At 42.2% G+C, this 25099-nt stretch overlaps 1 protein-coding gene across 2 annotated transcripts in view; it reads right to left on the bottom strand.

The window, feature by feature from the left end:
* Positions 1-1048: 1048 nt before the first annotated feature.
* The window catches only part of RLF (RLF zinc finger), an 88105-nt gene continuing 64054 nt past the window's right edge, over positions 1049-25099 (bottom strand). For both annotated transcript variants that reach the window (XM_062191049.1, XM_062191050.1), the window contains 3 exons: positions 16150-16286; positions 10901-11042; positions 1049-6172 (listed from right to left, as the gene is read on the bottom strand). In XM_062191049.1, the coding sequence (XP_062047033.1) occupies positions 1514-6172; positions 10901-11042; positions 16150-16286 (4938 nt within the window). In that variant the 3' untranslated portion in view covers positions 1049-1513. The remainder of the gene's footprint in view (positions 6173-10900; positions 11043-16149; positions 16287-25099) is intronic.

Raw genomic sequence — 25099 nt, 5'->3', positions numbered from 1 at the left:
TCTGCTGGCAGTTCAGATGCTACCAGGAATATCTACATCCTGTATCAGGGTACTAGGTTCAAGTCCTAGCTCAGCTTCTAATTTCAGCTGTGAGTGTGCACCCTCTGAGGAAACAGGTGATAGTTCAAGTGGCTGGGTCCCTGCCACCTACATGAGATCACCCAGATTGAGTTCCTGACTTCTGGCTTTGGCCTGACCCAGCCCTAGCTGTTGTGGGCATTCGGGGAGTGAATCAGTGGACAGGAGACCACTATCTGTCACTGCCCCTCAAAGTAAATATTTATAATAAATATTTACAAAACCAAAACAAGGCTCTAAATTACCCAACCCCTCTGTTTACCTTATGTTAAAGTTCCACAATGGCTTAAGCAAATTTGGTAACTATCTCCCAAAGCGTCTAGACCTGTTAAGTCTGTAAGTATGTGTGTACTTAAACATCTGGTGAATGATCACGCCCTTGACAGTGCAACCTAGAAGCAAGTGATTTGGGATTGAGGGAAGACAGACTGGGGATGGAATATCCCTAGGATGGGTAACATAAAGATCCCTTCTCCGTTGTTTTCCACCCTCTCTAAGTACTCATGAAAATGAGGGAAATCACTGAAGCAAGAGAATTCTGTGGAAAATGCCAAGGCTACAAAAATAACCCTTGGTAAGCATGATTTGGTTAGTGGGCCGGCATCCCACGTGGTTTGAGTCCTGGCTGCTCCAGTTCCAATGTAGCTTCTCTGCTACAGCCTGGGAAACAGTAGAAGATGGCCCAAGTGCTTGGAAGAAGCTCCTGGCTCCCAACTTTGCATGGGTCCAGCTCTGGCTGTTCTGGCCATTTGGGTAAGTGAACCAGCAGATGGTAGACCCACCCCACCCCCACTCTCTCTGCCTTTCAAATAATAATAAATCTTTTTTTTTTTTTTTTAAAGATTTGCCTAGTAAGATAAGAAAAACTACAGGGATAAAACATGAATGCACACTACAAGAAATTACTAGTGCAATTTCAGTTTACATGTGGCATGAAAACTCAGTATGAGTAAACAAGAAATGGGTGAAAAATTGTAATTTATTGAAACTCAACTCAAAAAATATAAGATGCTGTAGTGTACAATATATTACACAAAGCACCCTCAGGCGCACATTCAAGTCAAGTAAGAACTCCATATCCCTTTCCCTAGCCCTCCCACCCTGGGACCTTAGTATTTGTTCCATATACAATCATGCACATGTAATTTGAAAAAGGAAGCCCCAGTATATTTTGATGTATTAATTAGCACCAAACAAGAGTACAGTTCCATTTCTTTTTTTAATAAACAAACAAACAAAAAACCCAATCAATAAACCAACTGGAGAGCTAATGGACTCAGCCAATACTGCTGACATAGATATTATACATTCATGTAAATACACAGCCTATTCTACCCTAAACAACAGTGGGGCTGGTTCTCAGCCTTTGTTCAAGTTGGCAATTGTCCCATGTTGCAATGTTAGAGCCAGTCTGTTTCTAAAACAAAATTGCTATTTAGGAACTTCCTACACAAAGCTCATCTGTTTTTTTTGCTGGAAATAAGTCTAAAATTGGTGTGGAAAACTTAGATCTTTCAAGGACAACCACTGGCCGAAGATAATGAAGCTGTTTTAAGGCAAGCTCTCCACAGTCTGTTAATGCTTTGTCCAAAACGACCCTCAGGTTCTCCAAGGAAGGAACTGTTGTGGTTTCAGCTACTATTAAAGGTGGGATTGCAGTCAGGTTCTCATGAATTGCAGAGTCACTGGAAGAATGAGGTATGTTAACATCAGGGTCATTGTCATTCACCAAATTATTTGCCATAACACTCCCTGTTAAGTCATTGCTGGGCTGTGAAGAATTACTTAATGTTAAGTGCTCTGAAGGCTCCCAGTCATCAAAATCATCTTCCTTCTCTTCACTTTCCTGAATAAATTTCAGAAACGAAGATTCAAATCCCATAGGCTTGTAAGTCTTCAAATCAAATGACCTGGGCTGTGAATGCTTCCTAAAATTCTCTTTTGGGACATGGGTTGCATTTTTTACAGTGTTTTCTTGCCCTGAATTATGCTGCCCAGTTTCTGAGTCTTTGATTCTTGGTAAAGGCAGGTGGAAACTTGCAAAGTAAGTCCCACTTTCAGTCCCACTGGGATTAGGTATGGAATTTTCTATTTTACAAGAAGGAGGCTGAACTATATTACATTGTTCCAAAGAAGTGGTTTCTGAACTATGGTTACATTTCAAAGTCCCCCTGTAGTGCAGAGTCTCTGCATCAAATACTGGTTTGCTTTCCGTACACCCTTTCTGACCGCCATCCTTTTCAGCTGGGTGAGAGGAGGAATCAGTGTTCTGGAAGGGTGTACTACTGTCACCTGGAGGGTGGCTGTGCTGTGTGTGCTCTGGTTCACAGCTTCTGCTGTCTTCTTTCTTTATACAGGGCTCTGATTCAGATGGGGGCTCCTCTTTAATTTTGGTACCATACTTAACACAGACAACGAGGTTTTCCATCTGTTGCTCTAAGTAGGCACTACTCATCTGATGGGTACGTTTGTAATGCCTCACTATGCTGCTCTCCAACTTCACCACAGATAAGCATCCCTGAACCATGCAAGGATACTGCGTGTGTTCAGACTGCTCTACACACATGTGCAGGGCTTCAGCTCTGGTCTTAAAGCTAATTGGAGCTTTCTTTTCTTTGATTAAGCCACACTTCTTAGCCTTAGTATTAAAAGATCTCCTGGTAGTCTGATGTTCATGCCCCTGAGTGTGAGCTGTTGGACACACTTTTTCACTCCTTAGCAGCCTTTCATTTGCTACTTTCTGACTTCTAAACAGATCATCGTAATAGTCCTTATGTCGGTAATACACGTGTTGTGAATAATTGCCATGATGGGTGAAAATCTGGCCGCAGCCATTAAGATCACAATGAATTTCATAATCTGAATGTATTTCCCCTTCAATATTATGCTGTTCCATCAAGTGGTGTTTCAGTTTGCTGAACGTATAGAAAACAGCAGGGCACTGGGGCTGGTTACAGGAAAACCTTGCAGCAGACTCAGCTTCAGAAAGTACTTTTGGCTCTGCAATATGATCAAGGTTATGAGAGTCACTACAGTGCTTAGCAAGAGCTTTGGAACACAGGAAGCGTTTGTTACATTCCTTATATTTGCAAGCAAATATCTTTTTACATTTTACAAGTTCCCTTTTGGTTCTTGCTTTGTCTTTCTCTAAACATAACTGTTCTTTGTTGTACTGATGTACAGTTCTGTAATGGCGAATCAAGCCTTTCAGATTGGTGAATGAGGAGTTGCAAGTTTTATGGATACAATGGAATGGTTTGTGGTATTTATTCAAAATATAGCATAGATTTCCTTTAGCAACAGTTCGCCTGCTACCTCTCCCTTCTCTTCCTTCTTGTTCTTCTCTGTGGCTGCCTATAGGTGATGAAATATCAGACGTTTTGCTTTCTGTTTCTTCACAAGATGACTCCAAATCTGTTTCTGAACTGCACTCATCCTTTTTGGAATGACAGTGTGGCTTCTCAGAATTACTGTTGGGATCAGCTCCAAGTTCTGCAGAACAATCACCTTTCAACCTGTCTACTGAGCATGGGCCTTCATGATCACACTTCTCATTATCTAACAGTTTGTGAGTTGCTCTGTCACTGCCAATCTGATGTTTATTTTTATAATGAATTCTAAGGTGTGTTTTCCTTGTAAATGACCTTTGGCAAATATGACACTGGAATGGGGAATACCGATGTTGGAACATAGTTAATTGAAGGACTTTTTCTTTTGAATAATTATGTTTTTTAAGATAATGCATTAACAAAGCCTCTCGGGTCACAAATTCGTATTTGCATCCTTGAAGCTCACAGAAAAAAGGCTTAGCTGCCAGCTGTGCAAGGTACTGACTTGGCACATTTTCATCTTGATTCTGAAAATTAAGGTCTGAGATAGTAGATGAAACCGACTGAAGAGACTTAGCACCACTGGATGGATACCCCTGCAACGACCCTGAGAAAGATCCATGTGTAATCGAGTTTTTCAAACTTAAATGTTTCAAGCGTAACAGAAGTTCTAACATGGTATCCTCTGTACATGGTCTTTTAGGTGCACAAATGGAGGGCTGTGAGGCATAACCTTGATGTTCTCGCTTACATTTAGTATGAATATTGTGATCCAGACCTTCATCTGGGGAGTCACTGTTTGTATCTGAGCTGGGTTTTGGTTCTGCTTCAAACTTTTCAGTTGTTTGGTTGTGTTCATTACCCAAACAGGGAAAGAGATCTTTTGTCTTTATCTTTTTGGGTTTGCAATGGTATGGATGGACCTTCCGGAGATGCTTTTGCATCCCTCTTGCATTTTTGTATGTGGAACCACATCCATCAAAACCACAGGTAAACTTAGTCCCATCAAAGCAAACTGCCACAGTGGAGCATTTTTCTTTTAAATTGGAGGGCACAAAGACTTTCTCATGAGATAATAATATATCCTGCATGGTTTCGGAGTGATCCAGTGTGTCAATTAGCTCTTCATTCATCGAAGCTGAAGAGCTGTGACTTAGCTGATCACTAGAATTACTGTCACTGTTTTCTTTCAGGTTGTCTGCAGTTTCTGTATCTGTCTGAGAATTAGCTGATCCTCCACAGAAAAGAAGATCCTCAGATAAATGTGGTTTATCAGTTTGGTCAAGTAGATTGGGCTGACTAACAGAATCTTGCTTTTCACCTGCTGCAGGCTCAAGTTTCACTGATTTCTTTAGGTCTCCATTTGAACTTTCAACATTATGCATTGAGAGGTGATTCTGGTATTCAATTTTGGAATAATAGAACTTTTTACAACCAAGAAAGTTGCATGTATAAGATGCATCCCTAAAGTGTTGTGCTTCATGGTGGTAAAGCTGTCCCAAGTCACTGAAAACAACATTACAGCCATTTAATTCACATTTATAACGCAGATCATCGTGTTTTTGTTTATGATTGAGTAGTTCATTCACTGATCCGAAACGAGCATAGCAATCTATAGATACACACATATAGGGCTGAGGCCCACAATGCACTTGCTCATGCTCTCGCAGGTGAAAAGCAGACATGAAATGTCGTCGACAATAAGTACACTTCTCTCTTCTGTTTTTCATAGCTAGGTAGTGCTTGGCATTTTCATCGTTATTTTGGTGTTCAGCTTTAAGATGCACACTTAAGTATTTAAACTGCTTAAACACACGGGAACAGTCTGTACCAGGACATGGGTATAAATCTCTGTCCTGCAGGTGGCAATCTTCTAATTTGCTGAATGTAACATATTCATGAGATTCTCCTTTGGCTTCTTCGTTCAGTGACTGATTTTGCTCCAGGGTTGCAGAGGGGCTCTTGGGACAAACACCCTTTTGAGAGCTTTTCAACAGTAATTTCTTTCTAGAGCGGTCCCTTCTGCTTGGTGGCATTTTAACATGCTCCATCACATGAGGAACAAATATTTCTTTCCTCTTGAATTTTTTAATACAAACTGGACAGGTATAAATTCCATCTTCCATATGCATCTTAGAATGATGAAGAATCCTGGCCTCTATACATTCCCGCTTACACAACAAACAGAAAAACTTATACTGAAGCCACCTCTGGTATCTTTCAGAAGAACCAATGGGCTTTTTGTCTCTTTTCTCCTTATGCTGATCTGTCAATTCTCTTCTTCTATATTGCTTATCTTCTTTACTTTCATCATAGTCACTGAGAAAGGACTCTAAAACATCCGTGTCATTAATAGACATTTCATAGCCACTTAAATCATCATCAGAATCTGAGGCTTCTTGTCCTAGGAGTTGGTGACAGTGTCGTTTTAAAGTTTTCCAGTCCCAAAATTCAGGATCAAAAGGCCAATGGGCTTTTAAAGCTAGTAAGAGCTCACATCGGAGAGAATTTGGAACTGGGGCATTTTCTTCATCAAATTTCTGATCTGGTTGCAAATACAATTCTTCCAACATATTAAATCCATCCAAACTGGGTTCAATTAAGAATTCTGTAAGCTGACAGGCTCGTCTGACTTCCAAATCTTCTGGTAAAAGACAGGAAATTGTTTTACAAACTGATGCCTTCATTTCCTCATCCTCACTTGATCTGAGTTGAAGAGCTCTGACACACAGTAAAATTGACACTCCAAGACCAGCATCCTGTGCCTGTAGGATACAGAGCAAAGAAATATTATCTTTTTCACATATAGAAAGACTTAAACATTTATACAAGACAAATGCATAAACAATAAATGCACATGAATTCAAAGGAATTCAGGATAAATAAGATCACTGAAAGATTTAAAAACAAAACAAAACACACACCCAATGGGGGCCAGCTCTGTGGCTTAGCAGGTAAAGCTATCAGAAAATCTCTCTACAGCAGTACCGTCTGAGGAAGTAGAAAACTATGAAAACTTGGTTGAATGGACAAAAGATTAGTGCATACAAAATAACATCTCAGAAATTGAATGGAATGTGAAAACTGGATCATACAGCAGTGTCGGCACTCTATCTTCATTATAGTGAAGTTCTCTGTTGTGCTCTTCCTTACAAATGATAATCTTATACCACATTATGTTATTAAATCAAGAGAATCATGGTTTAGACTCTGCTGTGAAGCAGGTGTAGGATCCTTACAGGTCACATACCTGTATGTGAAGGAGAAGGGACTAAACCAGACAAGGTAGTGTTTTCCAAAACAGTAATACCAAAATATGCTCCATCAAAAAAGGGCTCTTTGGAAAAATAAAATGGATTCAAAATAATTTCCTTTTCTTATACCTTTCACCTCAAAATATAATCACATCTATATTCAGCCTCTCATACTAATTTTAAAGTCTTGATAAAAACCATGGATTCGGCTGGTGCTGTGGCTCACTAGGCTAATCCTCTGCCTGCAGTGCCAGCACCCCAGGTTCTGGTCCCAGTTGGGGCGCTGGATTCTGTCCCGGTTGCTCCTCTTCCAGTCCAGCTCTCTGCTGTGGCCCAGGAGTGCAGTGGAGGATGGCCCAGGTCCTTGGGCCCTGCACCCGCATGGGAGACCAGGAGGAAGCACCTGGCTCCTGGCTTTGGATCAGCACACAGCGCTGGCCAATGCGGCTGCTTGGAGGGGTGAACCAATAGAAAAAGGAAGACTTTTTTCTCTGTCTCTCTCACTCACTAACTCTGCCTGTCCAAAAAAAAAAAAAAAAAAAAAGTTTTATTTCTCAGACATTAAAAAAAAAACCAACCGTGGATTCTTACAAGTCAGCCCTTCCACTTATGACTTTCTTGTCACTAAGTCAAAGTTTTAATAACTCTAAGCACCTTTTACTGAGCAGCTGGTTTAAGTTCTTTATTTGCAGAAAACTGAAGCCCAGAAAATAAAGAGGTACAATTACAAAGAATTCTCCATTATGCACTGTTACCTTCTGCAAGTAACCAAGTAGTACCCATATAGTATCTTCAGTATCATTAACTTTTCCACCAAAAAGGCTATGTGTCTAGTTGCTACTTATCTCCCAATATCCTTTCCCCACTTTGGGGGGAAAAAAAAATGGATTTTTAACTGGTTATAAGGTCACCTGCAATAATGACCATAACTCCTAGCCTCTCCTGTAGCTAGAAATAGCCACATGTATTTATGTATGTGTCTTGGGGACAATATGTGTCATAGTATGATCTGCTCTCCCCCTATCTTTTCCTTCTTGTTATCTGGAATTGAAAAATCACAGCTGGGATTGAAATAGGTCTTAGAACATACGTGAAAGCTATCTATTAATGGGAGAGAAAAGGAACTTGGGTAAGTGGAGTCACTGAAGCAATCTTGCTTGTCTACCTAGATTACAATACCATATGAAAGAGAGAGTAACATCTATTTACTTTAGGTTACAACTAGTGCAAGGTACCCATCATTCACAACAGAGCCAGATTCTAGCTGATATAGGCTAGATCACCTTTCTCAATTTGAAGGGGGTTCTACACTCACTACCCTTTTACCTACCAGTCTGTTTCTCTTCTACTCTTCAATTCTTACTCATTATTAAGTAAGGATTACAGCAGAAAATACTCTAGACTTGAATTCAAGAAAAATATTTCTAGTTCTACACATGGACAGCAAATTCTGTAATCTGTTTCAGAAACCCACTTCCCCTAGTCCTCTAGCTGCTTTCTTATTTTTTGTGGTTCCTTATGATAAGCACAATTTTAAAATAATCTCCGGCAACTCTCACATCTTTGCATAATTTCCTTTTCTTGAGTGTGGATAAAATTTGTAAATATAACATCCTTGTGATTATGTTAGGGACTTTGTGAGCCCTGGATAGAGTTCTCAATTGCTGGCTAAGCCTGATCCAGCCCTAGATGTTGTAAGTATTTAAGGAGTAAACTAGCAAATGGTAGTTTCTCTCTGCCTTTCAAATCATCTAAAATATTAAAAGAGTGAGAGAGAAAGTGCACGTGTCTGCTTAGAAGTGGATTTTCCAGAGTCTTTGATAACACCTTAGCCTGGGCAACACCTTGATTTTAGCCTTGAGATACTGTGATCTACAAAACCGAGCTAATGAAGGTAGCTGCTGTTTTAAGTGCTAAGTTTAATTTGTTACACAGCAACAGAAAGAGGTATAAAGAAAATTTTCTAAAGAAAAAGATTTATTTATTTAAAAGGTAGAGTTACAGAGAGAGGGAGAGTCAGAGAGATCTTCCATCTGCAGGTTCACACCACAAATGGCTGTAACAGCCAGGGTTGGGCTGGCCCAAAGCCAGGAGCCTGGGGTTCCATTCAAGTCATTTGTGTATACATACATACATACATACATACATACATATACAATATCGATCAGAGGCCCAGGTACTTGAGTCATCTTCCCTGCTTTCTCAGGCACATTAGCAAGGAGCTGGATAGGAAGTAGAGCAGCTACAACTTGAACCAGCACTTGTAGGGGATGTCAGGACAGCAGCATCACAGGCAGTGGCTTAATCTGCTGCACCACAACATGGCCCCAAAAGAAAATCTGTTATTTTTATTATTTTTTAAAGACACTTATTTGAAAGGCAGGGTTACAGAGAGGAGAGACACAGAGATCTTCTAGCTGCTGGGTCACTCCAAAAATGGCTGCAACAATCAGGACTGGACCAGGAGTCAGGAGCTTCCCCCAGTCTTCCATGTGCATTCAGGGACCCAGGGACTTGGGGCCATCTTCCTCTGCTTTTCCCAGGCAAATGAGCAGGGAGCTGGATCAGAAGTAAACAGCTGTGACTTGAACTGGCGCCCATATGGGATGCCACCACTGCAGCCTGTGGCTTAATCCACTGTGCCACAGCAACAGCCCCAGAAAACTTTTTAATAGCCAATTGTAAAATTATTTTTTTTTAAATCAGGAAGTTTCTGTAGTTACTTGAAAATGTTCTTTCTGTGGCTAGAAACACATTTATTCATAGTGATTAGAAATAACCTATTTTCTTTTTTTAAAATCAGTTGAAAGGCAGACAGAGACAGAGAGAGAGACAGACAGATCTTCTATCTGCTGGTTCACTCCCCAAATTCTTGCAATAGCCAAGTAGGGGTGAGGTCAAAGCCAGGAGCTTTGATCTCAATCTGGGTCTCCCATGTGGTGGCAAGGATCTAAGTGAGACATCACCTGCTGCCACCCAGGGTGGGCATTAGCAGGAAGCTGGAAACAGAAGCTGAGCCAGAACTGAAGCGTTCTCACACAGGATGCAGGCATCCCAAGCAGTGTTGTGACCACTGTGCCAAGATGACTGACTCTCATCTTCACTACAGAAAACTAGATCAAGATATTTGAAATAGAAGTACAGGATTTGAAAGGTTACTTTAAAGGGAGAAGGAAACAGAAACAAAGATAGATGTGTGCTTTGAACTTAGTATACACAATCCTTGGATGATGTGAAAAAAGTAACCCACAAAACACCAAACACACTATGAGCTCTTATAGATATGGACATATGAAAGGCTCGGTCACAAGCTGTTGCCAACACCAAAACAAAAACAGAGCACAGTGTAAGACTCACACCAGACACTGTAAGGCTGAACTCACAGAACAGTTTTATATGTGACACTTCATTTCCTTCCAGGAAATACACATTCCTTAAAAGTATCTAACTTGGCCGGAGCCGTGGCTTAACAGGCTAATCCTCTGCCTTGCGGCGCTGGCACACCCGGTTCTAGTCCCGGTCGGGGCGCCGGATTCTATCCCGGTTGCCCCTCTTCCAGGCCAGCTCTCTGCTATGGCCCGGGAAGGCAGTGGAGGATGGCCCAAGTGCTTGGGCCCTGCACCCACATGGGAGGCCAGGAGAAGCACCTGGCTCCTGGCTTCAGATCTGCGAGATGCGCCGGCCGCAGCGGCCATTGGAGGGTGAACCAACGGCAAAAAGGAAGACCTTTCTCTTTGTCTCTCTCTCACTATCCACTCTGTCAAAAAAAAAAAAAAAAGTATCTAACTTATTTCCTTTTTGTTTGTACAAAAGAATACAATTTGTAAACAGCTGATTCTGGAACTGTTCTATAACTCCAAAATCAAGAAAAGTTACTACTCCACCTCCAAGGAATACTGGTGAAAACACACTATTTCTGTTATAGTTATTATCATTAGTAAGCAAATATATGTGTATAAAATACAGAACTTTATTCTAGGAAAAGGAGTTATAGGTGACAGCCAAGAAACATCATCTTTCTTTCCCCGAGGGGAGATGGCCTATCGCTTCAACTCACTGTTTTTCATTAAGCAAAACTGGATTCCTAAGAAGTCACTCTGCAGAAATAGCTTGATACAGCCAATCCCATAATTTTATTAACTCCTATTTTCCCTTATCTTCAATGAGTAAATGGAAGTTATCTTTCCACTCATTTCTTCCCTCTGGCCACAATCAACATAGAAAACATATATTACTCACTTCAGTTTGTATAACTCTAATCAGGCAAAATAAATGCTGCTGTGTTTTAGCTATGACACCAAACTGACGACATCGCTCCAGAAAAGTATCTAAAGAAGGGTCGATTCTTCTTTGCAGTTTACTCCAAAAGAGTGTCAATTCCCTATTAAAAAAAATAGATTATGGTAAAACATTTAAAGCAACTGGTTATTTGCTGCCATACCCCATAATCCCATTTTTGGTTTGTGGAAGTGAGTTGATGGTAGAGAAAATAAAAACTAGAAGGAAAACGTTCTGTATTCACTACTGCTTTCTCTTAAACTCAAAATTGTTATGAATCCTCCCTGTAAATTCTCTAATTTCTTTATTAGATTTATTTATCTGGGAGGTAGAGCAACAGACAGAGAGAAAGTTCTTCCATTTGTTGGTTCACTCCCTAGATGGCTGCAATGGCCAAGGCTGGGCTGATCTGAAGCAGAGAGCCAGGAGCTCTTCTAGGTTTCCCACATGGGTGCAGGGGCCCAAGCTTTTGGGCCATTTTCTACTGCTTTCCCAGGCTATAAGCAAAAAGAGCAGAAGAGGAACAGCAGGGACACGAACTGGAGCCCATATGGGATGCCACACCACAGGTAGAGGATTAACCCACTATGCCATGGTGCTGGCCCCTAAAACACTGATATTTATAATATACTGAGAAGTAATCATACTTAACATAATTAATTTTCTTCATATTTCTCAAGTTAACTAGGGCTCTCAAAAGGAGAAATTCTTTAGTAGGTATAAACCTGCCTCAAAGATTCAAAAGGTCTATGATTAAAGTTTATAATATTTAATAATAGCAAGTTTGAGATATAACAAAAATTAACTGAAAACAGCTTTGGGGAAAGGTATTTGGTATAATGGTTAAGACGATGCTTGGGATGCTTGCTTCTCCTATTAAAGTGTCTCCTATGCAGTCCTGGCAGAGCTCCTAATTCAGCTTCCTGTTAAATATGCACTCTGGGAGATGGTGAGCTGGTTATGGGCTCAAATAGTTGAATCCCTGACACCCACGCGGGAAACCCAGAATGAGTTCATGGCTCCCAGTTTTGGACTGGCCCAGCTCCTGCTGTTGCGGGCATTTGGGCAGTAAAATGGGGTGGGAGATTTCTCTTTTCCTGCTTTTACAAAAATAAACAAGAAAACCTGACAACAATTAACATTTTAGGGGCAGCTCCTTGGCTTGGTGGTTAAGATATACCTACATCCCACTACTTCTGTGTGAACTGTTTGGAATAAGCTTATTTTTAACAATTATGAAGTGATGACGATTGTCCTTCCCCTTTACTAATTATAACTCTTACATAGGCCATCAAGAGGGAAATCCCTGTTAATTCTTTGCTGCAGGGGAAGCTCACTAATCCTAGAGCCGCTAATAGCTTTGGAAGAATGAATGGCACCTGACTGAAGAAGGGAAGAAAAAGTCCATGGGGTACTACAAAAGAGAAGTTGTATCAGGAATATTAAAAGAAAATATGTGAGTACCTTTTTTTTTAATTTTTTTTTTTTTTGACAGGCAGAGTGGACAGTGAAAGAGAGACAGAGAGAAAGGTCTTCCTTTGCCGTTGGTTCACCCTCCAATGGCCACCACAGATAGGCGCGCTGCGGCCAGCGCACCGCGCTGATCCGATGGCAGGAGCCAGGTGCTTCTCCTGGTCTCCCATGGGGTGCAGGGCCCAAGCACTTGGGCCATCCTCCTCTGCACTCCCTGGCCACAGCAGAGAGCTGGCCTGGAAGAGGGGCAACCGGGACAGGATCGGTGCCCCGACCGGGACTAGAACCAGGTGTGCCGGCGCCGCAAGGCGGAGGATTAGCCTAGTGAGCCATAGCGCCGGCCTGCATATGTGAGTACTTTTAAAAAACACATTCCATATGTGGTGCAATTTATTTTTTGCACTGAAAATGTAGCTCTAACTAGAAGATTCTTTTTCATTATGAACAAATAAATCAATATAACTCTAAAAAGAAAAATTAGGGGCTGGCGTTGTGGTGTACTGAGTTAAGCTGCCACCTGTGACACAGGCATCCCATAGGCACTGGTTGAAGTCCCAATCTAGCTCTGTGCTAGTGTGCCTGGGAAAGTAGTGGAGGATATAGCACAAGTGCCTTGGACCCCTGCCACTCACGTGGGTGACTGGGAAGAAGCTCCTGGCTTCACCCTAGCCAAGACTCAGCCCCAGCTGTTGCAGCCATTTGGGGAGTGAACCAGTGGATGGAAGATACCTCTCTCCGTAACACTGCCATTTAAAAAAATGATTTATTTGAAAGGCAGAGTTATACACAGGCAGAGAGTGGGAGGGAAGGTGGGGGAGAGAGGGACAAAAAGAGACAGATCTTCCATCCCTGGTTCGCTTCCCAAATGGTTGCTGCAATGACCAAAGCTGGGCCAATCTGAAGCCAGGAGTCAGGAGCCTCTCCTGGGTCTCCCATGAGGGTGCAGGGACCCAAGGACTTAGGTCATCTTCCACTGCTTTCCCAGGCCATCAGCAGAGAGCTGGATCAGCAGTGGAGCAGCTGGGACTGGAACTGGCACCCATATGGGATGCCTGCACCTCAGGTAGAGGTTTAACCTACTATGCCACCGCACTGGCTCCTGTCTCTCAATAAATAAAATAAATAAAAAAAGAAAAAGAAAAATCAAGAGTTTGCTCTTAACTAAATCTGTTTTAATGTTGTTAAAATCTCTGATCTCGGCCGGCGCCGTGGCTCACTAGGCTAATCCTCCGCCTTGCGGCACCGGCACACCAGGTTCTAGTCCCAGTCGGGGCACCGGATTCTGTCCCGGTTGCCCCTCTTCCAGGTCAGCTCTCTGCTGTGGCCAGGGAGTGCAGTGGAGGATGGCCCAAGTGCTTGGGCCCTGCACCCCATGGGAGACTAGGAGAAGCACCTGGCTCCTGGCTTCGGATCAGCGCGCTGCGCTGGCCGTTGGGTGAACCAACGGCAAAAGGAAGACCCTTCTCTCTGTCTCTCTCTCTCACTGTCCACTCTGCCTGTCAAAAAAATAAATTAATTAAAAAAACAAACAAACAAAAAAAACCTCTGATCTCTAGATCTTTCCCAATGGAAACAAATTTTCTAATTGATTTCTTCATAATTCTTTTTGCTTACCATCATCGCTTTTATTTCTTAACAAAATACCCACAATGATTATAGAAAATATATTTAAGTTTCAAGCCCACTATCTTCTTTCTCATGGGAGATACAACTTTGGCAAAGTGAACTGGGTAGTAAAAGACTGCAATCTGAATTTTGGTCTCTGTCAAAAAAACAAACGTATAGAAGCAAAGTACTAAATTACAAGACAAATGCACTGTACTTGAATTTTAGTTCTACCATTTTAGGCTCAAAACTGGGGATAATCTCAAGTATTCTCTGACCCCTGTGATACTCTACTGTCTCATCATATAATGAATATTAAGAGTACTGGGAGATAACTTACAATATTTCGATCTAAAAAAGCAAACAAAAAGAAATACAGGGGGCCGGTCCTGTGGCATAGCGGGTAAAGCCGCTGCCTGCAGTGCTGGAACCCATACAAGCGCCAGTTCAAGTCCCAGCTGCTCCACCTCCGATCCAGCTCTCTGCTGTAGCCTGGGAAAGCAGTGGAAGATGGCCCAAGTGCTTGGTCCCCTGTGCCCGTGTGGGAGACCCAGATGATGCTCCTGGCTCTTGGCTTTGGATTGGCATAGCTACGGCCACTGCGGCCATCTGGGAAGTGAACCAGCAGATGGAAGATTTCTCTCTGCCTTTCAAATAAATAAATCAATAAATCTTAAAAAAGTAAAAAAAAAAAAAAAAAAAATACAGTAACATATAAAACGGCAACAACAAACTATACAGACAGACACAGCTGCTCCGGAGAGAGCAAGGAAGACTGAAATTATAGGCTGCTTCTATAAACAAGGCACTTATTTCCAACTTCTAGCTACCCTTAGTTTTTTTTTTTTTTTTTGACAGGCAGAGTGGACAGTGAGAGAGAGAGAGACAGAGAGAAAGGTCTTCCTTTTTCTGTTGGTTCACCCTCCAATGGCCGCTGCGGTTGGCGCGATGCGGCTGGCGCACCGCGCTGATCCGATGGCAGGAGCCAGGTTCTTCTCCTGGTCTCCCATGGGGTGCAGGGCCCAAGGACTTGGGCCATCCTCCACTGCACTCCCTGGCCACAGCAGAGAGCTGGACTGGAAGAGGGGCATCCGGTGCCCCGACCGGGACTAGAACCCGGTGTGCCGGCGCCGCAAGGCGGAGGATTAGCCTAGTGAGCCGCGGCGCCGGCTAGTTTTTTTTGTTTTGTTTTTTTAAAGACTATTTATTTATATGAAAGGTGGAGTTACAGAGAGGCAGAGGCAGAGAGAGAGAGAGAGATATCTTCCATCTACTGGTTCACTTCTCAAATGGCTGCAACGGCCAGAGGTGGGCTGACCTGAAGCTAGAAGCCAGGAGCTTCTTCCAGGTCTCCCACGAGGGTGCAGGACCCAAGGATTTGGACCATCTTCTACTGCTCTCCCAGGCCATAGCAGAGAGCTGGATCGGAGGTGGAGCATCTGGGACTTGAACCGGTACCCATATGGGATGCTGGCATTGCAGGTAGAGGCTTTTACCTGCTACACCACAGCGCCAGTCCCTACCCTTAGTTTTTTTAAATACTTGGGACTCCTCACTCAAGACCATGCAAATCCAACACGTTCTTCAAATTAAAGCTCAAATACCAATTCTTCCTTCCTTTCTTAAATTCTTGGGTGTAATGAGCCCTTTTCTCTAATCTCTATAGCATTATCCATATAACTAATCTGATAGATATTGACAGAGTCTTGTATTTTTGAGGTTTCTCATATATCAGGTTTGTTTCTCTGGCCTAAACAGACCCAAAACTGTTAGAGCCACCCTATTTAACTTGATAGTTTTTATTAATGGGTTTCCAAATAAGAGGAGGGAGCAACTATCAGAATATACTAAAAAATGAAAAGGAAAACTTTCACAATGACACAATTTTATCTTTAACATGGGAGGCACACATTGGGAGTAAACAGAGAACCATCTGTATGATAAGCAAAAAGAATCTTTTACAGTTTGACTTGATTAAACCAATGATAATTTTAATTTAATGACTGCTCGGAGGCAAGATTATATGTTATCACTTAATTTGCCTAGACTTTAAATTTGAAAGAAAACAATGTCATACATAAATCTTAAGTACAATAGTATATGCTAACAAAGAGTATAAAAACTATACTTACCAGGAACAATATACACTTGCAGTCTGGAGCTGCTGGGTAAGGTAAGTTGTGCAAAGAACAAATGCTGTGTTATCCTGACCCTCAGATTCCAGATTACATATGATGTCTAGTACTTCTTTGCAGTCAACTTTCGCAATCTATTAAAAATAAGATGACTAAGTCAGAAAGAAAATGGTGACTTTCCTATAAACTTTGTTATATATGATATTTTTTATAGCATTTTCTATCTTTAATAACTGATGAGGTAAACATTAGAGATACATAATTTTCCTCTGAAGACTAATGACTACATCTTGTGGAATGAATAAACATTTCATATAAGAAAATATTGAAGAGAGAAGAGAACAGTCACTATATAAATATAGTTTTAATACAGCTTAAAGAGTTTTTGTATCATTTACAAAATATTGATGAACACTGCTACCATATAAATGAGTCAAAGTATGAGTAATAACCTCAGGCTACTTTCATTTTTAGTATGTCTATCTTTCTTTCTTGGGGCTGGCATTATGGCATAACAGGTAAAGCTGCTGTCTGTGGTGCGGGCATCCAACATGGGCATGGGTTCGAGTCCTGGCTGCTCTATTTCCAATCCAGCTCCCTGCTGATGGCCTGGGAAGAGTAGCAGAGGATGGTCCAACTATTTGGGTCCCTGCTGCCCATGTGAGAGACCTGGGTGGAGCTCCTGGCTTCAGTGCTGGCCACTGCAGCCATCTAGGGACTGTGCCACGCTGGATGGGAGGTCGGTCTTTCTAACTCCTGGTTACTCTATTTCAGATCCAGTTTCCTTCTACTGCAGGAAATGGGCAGCAGATGATGGCTCAAATACTTGGGCCCCTGCCAGCCATGTGGGAGATCTGCAGGGAATTACTAGTTCCTGACTTTTGCCTGGCCCAGTCCTTGCAGGCATTTAGGGAGTAAACAGACAGATGAGAAATCTGTCTCACACTCTGTCCTCCCCCTGTGGTACCAGCATCCCATATGGGCAGCGGTTCTAGTCCCAACTGCTCCACTTCTGACCCAGCTCTCTGATATGGCCTGAGAAAGCAGCAGAGATGGCCCAAGTGCTCGGGCCTCTGCCCCTGTGTGGGAGACCAGGAAGAAACTCCTGGTTCCTGGGTTTGGATTGGCTCAGCTCTGACCACTGCCACCCATTTGGGGAGTGAACCAGCAGATGGAAGACCCTTCTCTCTCTTCCTCTCACTGTCTGTAAACCTCTCTTGAATAAAAAAAAAAAAAAATTAAAACAACAACAACAACAAAACAAGTAGGGATAAGCCACGGAAAGGGGAGAGTAAAATGAGGAAAACATTCCAGAGAGGAAGAAAAATACAGTATTTCAATATAGCTAAGGATAATCCAGCCTTAAGGGAAGATGAACTTCTTTTTCTAGTATCTCAGTGCCTTCTGAGTCTACTATAAGGTTTACTGGTAATCACGTTCTTGCACTGCCCAGTGTAACTTTCTCTACCACCGTCTGAAATTAAGTTTAGCCTTAACTTTCTTTTTTTGATTTAAAGATTTATTTGAGAGGCAGAGCTACAGAGAGAGGTCTTCCATCTGCTGGTTCACTCTCCAAATGGCTGGAATGGCCGGAGCTGAGCTGATCTAAAGCCAGGAATCAGGAGCTTCTTCTGGGTTTCCCATGTGGGTGCAGCAGCCTAAGCACTTGGGCCATTTTCCACTGCCCTAGCCTTAACTTTCTCCAAATGTTATACATCCCCAGCAAGACCAAAATATTGACATTCTTTTAGTTAGCATTTACTCTTTTGTTATAATCTATTTTCCAAAAGATTTGGTAGGCAGAGACAAAAAGTGAAGAAGAGAGAGAGAGAGAGAGACAAAGAAAATGAATCTTCTAGTAGCTTACTCCTCAAATGTCCCCAACAGCCAGGTCTGAGCCAGCCCAAAGCCAGGACACAAGTACTTGGAGTCATCATCTGCTGCCTTCCCAGGCACATCAACAGGAAGCTGGGTTCAAAGTGGAGCATCTGGGACTTAGACCAGAACTCCATAACTGAGCTGATAAGGGAACATCTCTCTAGATTCATTTTACACTTTCACTTTATACTAGGTAAGACATCTGATTATTTTCATATGTAAAGAAACTGAAGCCAGAGCTTCTTTAAAGTCTGTTATCTGCCCTTCCTTGTGGACTCTTAATCCCTTGAAAACAGAAAACAGACTTTTAAAAATATTTATTTATTGGAAAAGCAGAGTTACAAGGAGAGGGTGGGAAAGACAGAGACCTTTCATTCCCAAATGACCACAACATCCAGGACCGGACCAGGCCAAAGCCAGGAGCCAGAAATTTGATCTTGGTCTCCCACATGAATGGCAAGGGTCTGAGCACTTGGACCATCTTCTGCTGCTTTCCTAGGCACATCGTCAGGGAGGTGGATCACGTGAAGCAGCCAAGATTCGAACTGGCACCCATATGGGATCCCAGCATTGCATGCAGCATCTTAATTCTCTGTGCCACAATGCTGACCCCAAAGATTTATTGATTTGAAAGGCAGAATGACAAAAGGAACAGGAAAGACAGGGAGACAGGGAGACAGGGAGAGAGGGAGAGAGAGAGAGAGAGAGCGCACAAGCGAGTGAGCGAGCTTCCATTTGCTGGTTCATTTTCCAAATGCTTGCAGCAACTGGGGCTGGGCTAAGCCAAAGCCAGGAACCCAGAAACTCATCCAGGTCTCCCACATGGGTAACAGGGACCCAAGTACTTGGGCCATTATGTGCTGCCTCCTAGGAGCATTAGCAGGAAGCTGAATAGGAAGTAGAGTTAACTGAGACTCAAACCTGCTCTACAATGCAAGATGCAGGCACCCCAAACAGCGTTGTTTTTTTCTTTTTTAATATTTTATTTATGTATTTGAGAGGTAGAGTTACAGTCAGAGAGAGAGACAGAGAGAAAGGTCTTCCTTCCATTGGTTCACTCCCCAAATAGCCGCAACGGCCAGAGCTGCACCGATCCGAAGTCAGGAGCCAGGTGTTTTTTCCTGGTCTCCCACGTGGGTGCAGGGTCCTAAGGACTTGGACCATCTTCCACTGCTTTCCCAGGCCACAGCAGAGAGCTGGATTGGAAGAGGAACAGCTGGGACTAGAACCGGTGCCCATATGGGATGCCGGTGCCATAGGCGGAGGATTAACTCACTGTGCCACGGCACTGGCACCCCAAACAGCAGTTTAATCTGCTGTGCCACAATGCCTACTCCTTTTATACTTTCATCTCCCTTAAGTGTCTGCCTCAGAATCTTCACATCAGAAATAAGCACACATCTGACATTTGTTTTGTTGAAGAGGATTTCGGCATTATGCTCTAAATATCTGTTCCTTCTTAAATATAAAAAAGATATGAAAAAGAAATAAAATTAAATAGCTAATATCACACTAAAAATCAAATCTATGCTAAGAAACTTCTCACCTGAAGTAAATTAAAATGAAGGTAACTGATGAGCTTTTGAGTTTCAAGGACTATCTAGGAATTTCCTTGTGTTGGATTGAAACCAACCAATTCTCTGTTTTCAAATATGATTTATATCCTGAGGATTTATACTGTATAGCTATTGAGACAAGTGTGGAATATATACACCAAATAATCAAGTATTAATTTACATCTGTCTTACACTAGATATAAATTCCATAAGGGCAAATTGTTTCTTTCATTATTGTATCTTCAGTGGCTACAACAGTGCCAGGCAAATAGGGAACATCAATAAATATTTCTTGGAGTGAGCGACAGCAAGATAAATCACTTAGTGGCCACAAAATGAATGGCAAGAAAAATACATGGACCAGGAGTCTGAAGAGATTAGTAATAATACAGATTGTAGTACATAAAGGAGACTTCAAAGAAAATTGCTCCCCAAGAGATTACCAGAGTCTAGATGAACAAGGTAGGGTGTGGTTATCTGATGTAACTGTAAAGCAGGATACCATTTAGCTGGCAGAGAATGGAAGGGAAAATTAAATAATATCAGAGCCTTAGGATAGAACTAAACTGCACACTATCTGGAAGACATCCTGAACAAGGGTTGTGCTGCTTTGCATGGCACAAAAACTGGTGCAGACTGACATTTAGGCAGCTCAGCAAGCCCTAAAGTTTGGCACGGGGCTCTTCCCCTCTAAAAAAGACAGACCTCTGGGGGGGAAAAAAAAAAAAACACACATGAAAGAGGAGACAGGAGGTATGGTACTTTTTGCTGATTTGCGTAAAGGTACCTTATAGGCTAATGGTAATAGAATGAAAGACACGGAATTTATCCATGGAGTTTTAGGTGGAAATTCAAGCATTTGTTATTGTTTTCATTTGACTACATACCCAAAAGAGATCCCTTGAGATCAGTATTTAGTTTGATTAACTTCTATTTATTAGATTTCTTCTAATTATAAAAACGTTCATGATATAAAAGTGAAAAATACTGATAACAGGGTGAATTTTCTTCTAGTATTATGTTTATACATATCTATAGCACATAATGGGTTCAATATGATACTGAAAATAATATATATTTTAATGAATGGAGGCATTTTGTTGGCTGAATATTTCTTCTTTACTAATAATGCTAATTGTATTTTTAACATTCCTATAGCTTTTCCTGGCACCCCTTTTTTTTTTTTTTTTTTTTTTTTGGACAGGCAGAGTGGACAGTGAGAGAGAGACAGAGAGAAAGGTCTTCCTTTACCGTTGGTTCACCCTCCAATGGCTGCTGCGGCCGGCACGCTGCAGCCGGCGCACCGCGCTGATCAGAAGCCAGGAGCCAGGTGCTTTTCCTCGTCTCCCATGTGGGGGCAGGGCCCAAGCACTTGGGCCATCCTCCACTGCACTCCCGTGCCATAGCAGAGAGCTGGCCTGGAAGAGGGGCAACCGGGATAGAATTCGGTACCCCGACCGGGACTAGAACCCGGTGTGCTGGCGCCACAGGCGGAGGATTAGCCTATTGAGCCATGGCGCCGGCCCCCATTACATCTTTCTGACAACCCTACAAAATTAAGTACACCATCGGTGTCCCCATTTACAAACAAAACCCATGGCACAGAAAAGTAATTTGCCAAGGGTTATACAGGGAGAAATGGGTCCAGGATCTACCTCAATCTCGTTCCAGATTCCATACTCTCAGCTACCATCTGTATTGAGATGTTATAAAAGCAGATTTGATAACACATTATGATTATATAAAAAAGAAACCCATATACTTTTTGATCCCCCCACCCTGCTGTGTGTTCACTGAAGGCAAGGAGTATGTTGATTGCTTATTTCTACGGGTAGTCAATGACATTTACTGAACTGAAACAGTGAATAGCACCAGCCAAGAACTTAAAATAAATCTTAAAAAAAAAAAAGAGAAGAATCTGAAAAAATATTCAGGATCATCCATTCTACACTCTCTTTTGACTTTCAGCGTCTTCCAAAACCCAAGTCGCTCTCTCACAGTTGTCCCTTCTCAAAATCTCTTTCATAACAAAAGTCTGATGAATTTAAGGATACTAAAGTATAAATCACACATAAACACAATCAATGGCATCTGAATTTATCAATGTTAAAAATGTTAGTATAAAGGCATGAGGTGCTAATGCCAGAAATTTGGGATGGCAAAGATTAAAACATATCATCTCATCCTCTGAATTCCAAATGTAATGGTTACATACCTTCCTGCCAGCCCTGGGTATGAATGAGGAATAAAAACAGAGTTGTATAAGAATCATACCTGAAAATCTCCTGAGGCAAGGTACTTAGAAACCCCGGGTGAAACATAACAAAAGTACACAGCTGAACACTCAGAAAAGTAAAAGAAATCACAAGGGGGGAACAGTGTGACTTGGAAATGGCCCTAACTTGCTCAATCACTGATAATTTCATTAAATAAGAGGCTAGGTATTTTTTGTTTGTTTTTTTAAAGATCTTATTTCTTTGAAAGGTAGAGTTACAGTCAGAGAGAAGGAGAGACAGAGAGAAATGTCTTCCATCTGCTGGTTCACTCCTCAAATGGCCCCAATGGCCTGTGCTGGGCCAATCCAAAGTCAGAAGCCAGAAGCTTCTTTCAGGTCTCCCACGTGGATGCAAGGGTCCAAGAACTTGGGCCATCTTCCACTGCTTTCCCAGGCCATAGCAGAGAGCTGGATTGGAAGAGGAACAGCTGGGACACGAATTGGTACCTAAATGTGATGCCAGCACTGTAGGCGGAGGCTTAGCCTACTATGCCACTATGTGGGCCCTGGGCAGGGTTTTTATGTCTTGAACAGAAGATAACAAAGCCTGGACCTGAGGACAGGAAGTTGGCACTGATGTTTTCCACAAAATGCTGGGACCCCCAAAGGGGTAAAAATTGAGAGACAGGGAAAACTACAAAAATGGGTAGACTCAGAAAGGCAACAGAAAACTCTTAGCGTGTGAATCTCAACCTTGATTCTGATGGGACAAGGACAATTTTGAAAATTTATAACCTTAGTTTAACATAACACTAAAATTCTCAGACATAAAGCACACTCTATTCTAATTTGTCCACAAAACTGAGCTCAGGGGCTAGCACTGAGGCACACTGGGTTAAGTCCCTACCTGCAACACCAGTATCCTATTATATGCATGCCAGTTCAAGTTCTGGCTGCTCAGCTTCTGATCCAGCTCTCTTTTAATGTGACAGGGAAAACGGCAGAGGATGGCCTTAGTGTCTGGACCCATGCCACCCATGTGAGGTCAGGATACAGTTCCAGGCTCCTGGCTTCGTCCTGGCCCAGCCCAAGCCATTGCAGCCATTTGGAGAGTGAACCAGCAGACGGAAATTGTTTTTCTGTCTCTCCCATATAAAATAAGTATAAAATAAATCTTAAAAAAAATCTTCATATAAAATAAATCTTAAAAACAAAGCCTGAGCTCAGGAGCAGGCAAAGTGGCGCAGTGGATTGAGCACTGCTTGGGGCACCTTCATCACATATCAAAGTGCCTGGTCCTCACAACTATAGACTTCCAATCCAGCTTCTGTTAATGTTCCTGTGAGGCAGCAGATGATGGCCAAAGTACTTGGCTTCCTGCTACCTAGGTGGGAAACCCAGATGGAGTTCCTGGTTCCTGCTTTTGGTCTGGCCTACTGCTGGCTCTTGCAAACATCTGGGGAGTAAATCAGTAGATAGAAGATCTTGCTCTGTCTCTCCCCCCTCTGTCACTATGACTTTCAAATAAAAATAAATCTTAAAAAGCAAAACAAAATAAAACTTAGGGGGTCAACACTGTAGTACAGTAAGCTAAGCTGCCACCTGTGATGCCAACATCCCACATCAGAGTGCTGGTGTGAGTTGGGTTGAGTGTTTGGCACAGCAGTTAAGGTGCCTGCATCCCATTTCAGAGTGTCTGTGTTTGAGCCTTAGCTCTGTTTCCAATTCCAGTTTCCTGCTAATACATACCACAGGAGACAACGTGCCATGGCTAAAGCACTTGAATTCTTGCCACCCACGTGGGAGCTCTGGCTGAGTTCCAGGCTCCTGGCTTTCACTGGCGCTGAACCAGAATTTGGGGAGTAAGCCAGCAGATGGAAGATTTCTGTCTCTCCTGTCTTTCAGATGAATAAAAACATTTAAATTCCTTGAGGTTTATGGCCTACCCATATAGCTTATCCTGAAGGTTACTCCATGTGAATTTGAGATTACATATCCAGCTGATGCTGAGTATCCTATAAATGTCTGTTGGTCTGTTGGCTTTAAAGTGTTCAAACCTTCCATTTCTTTGTCACTTCCATTTCTTTGTCTACCCATTATTGAAATTGCGTATTTAATAAGTATCCAACTATAATATTTATAGATTTTCCCCTTCAATTCTGTCAATTTATGTATTTTGGGCTCTATATCCCTCAGACTGGATAACCTCAACTCACCTGCTCCATTCAAGTCTGTTGTTTGTTTCTTTTGCTAATACCCATCTGATGAAGAACTTTTCTCATGAATTAACTTTAGTAATTGTATTCTAAAATTTCTATTTGGTTTGTATTTATAATTTCTTTTTTTTTTTTTTTGACAGGCAGAGTGGACAGTAGAGGGAGACAGAGAGAAAGGTCTTCCTTTTGCCGTTGGTTCACCTTCCAATGGCCGCCGCGGTAGGCGTGCTGCGGCCAGCGCACCGCACTGAGCCGATGGCAGGAGCCAGGTGCTTCTCCTGGTCTCCCATGGGGTGCAGGGCCCAAGCACTTGGGCCATCCTCCACTGCACAGCAGAGAGCTGGCATGGAAGAGGGGCAACCGGGACAGGATCGGTGCCCCGACCGGGACTAGAACCCGGTGTGCCGGCGCGGCAAGGCGGAGGATTAGCCTACTGAGCCGCGGCGCTGGCTGTATTTATAATTTCTACCTCTTTACTGGTATGCTCTATCTATTGACATGTTGTTCTCATACTGCTTAAAACTCTTCAGACATGTTTACTTTGGTTCTTCAAATATACAGTTTGACCTTATTATCTGTAGTCTGTATATGTGAATTAGCTGACTTACTAAGTCAACACACCATTTTTGTGATCATTCATGAACATACACTGAGTTGTGAAAAATTTGAGTCACCTGATGTGACATTACCAGCGGAAGTCAACAAGATGACATTCTACTTCAATTTCAGCTGTCACACTGTAAATAATGGTTCTTCAGTGCATTTTATTTAATGCCATGTTTTTCTCATTTCTATGCTTTTCGTTAGTGATCTTGCCACTTAAAACAGACTCCAAATGTACTGCTGAAGAGCTAATGTTCCTACATACATGACTATGATGCACTTTATATAGAAAACATGTGTTAGACAAGCTTTGTTCATGTATGAGTTATGGGCTCACGAGTTATGAGTTGTCCATCAGTTCAATAAATAAAGCAGCAATATACATCAAATAAGGTAGTTTTAACCAGAAATACACATAAAGTTCATATATGGATTGGTTGAAGGACAAAAGCTCACAATACTCTAATTCTGCATTTCTG

The sequence above is a fragment of the Lepus europaeus genome, chromosome 5 (assembly GCF_033115175.1).
Source record: "Lepus europaeus isolate LE1 chromosome 5, mLepTim1.pri, whole genome shotgun sequence".
NCBI classification, from domain to species: Eukaryota; Metazoa; Chordata; class Mammalia; order Lagomorpha; family Leporidae; genus Lepus; species Lepus europaeus.
This window is presented reverse-complemented; position numbering and strand designations above follow the sequence as displayed.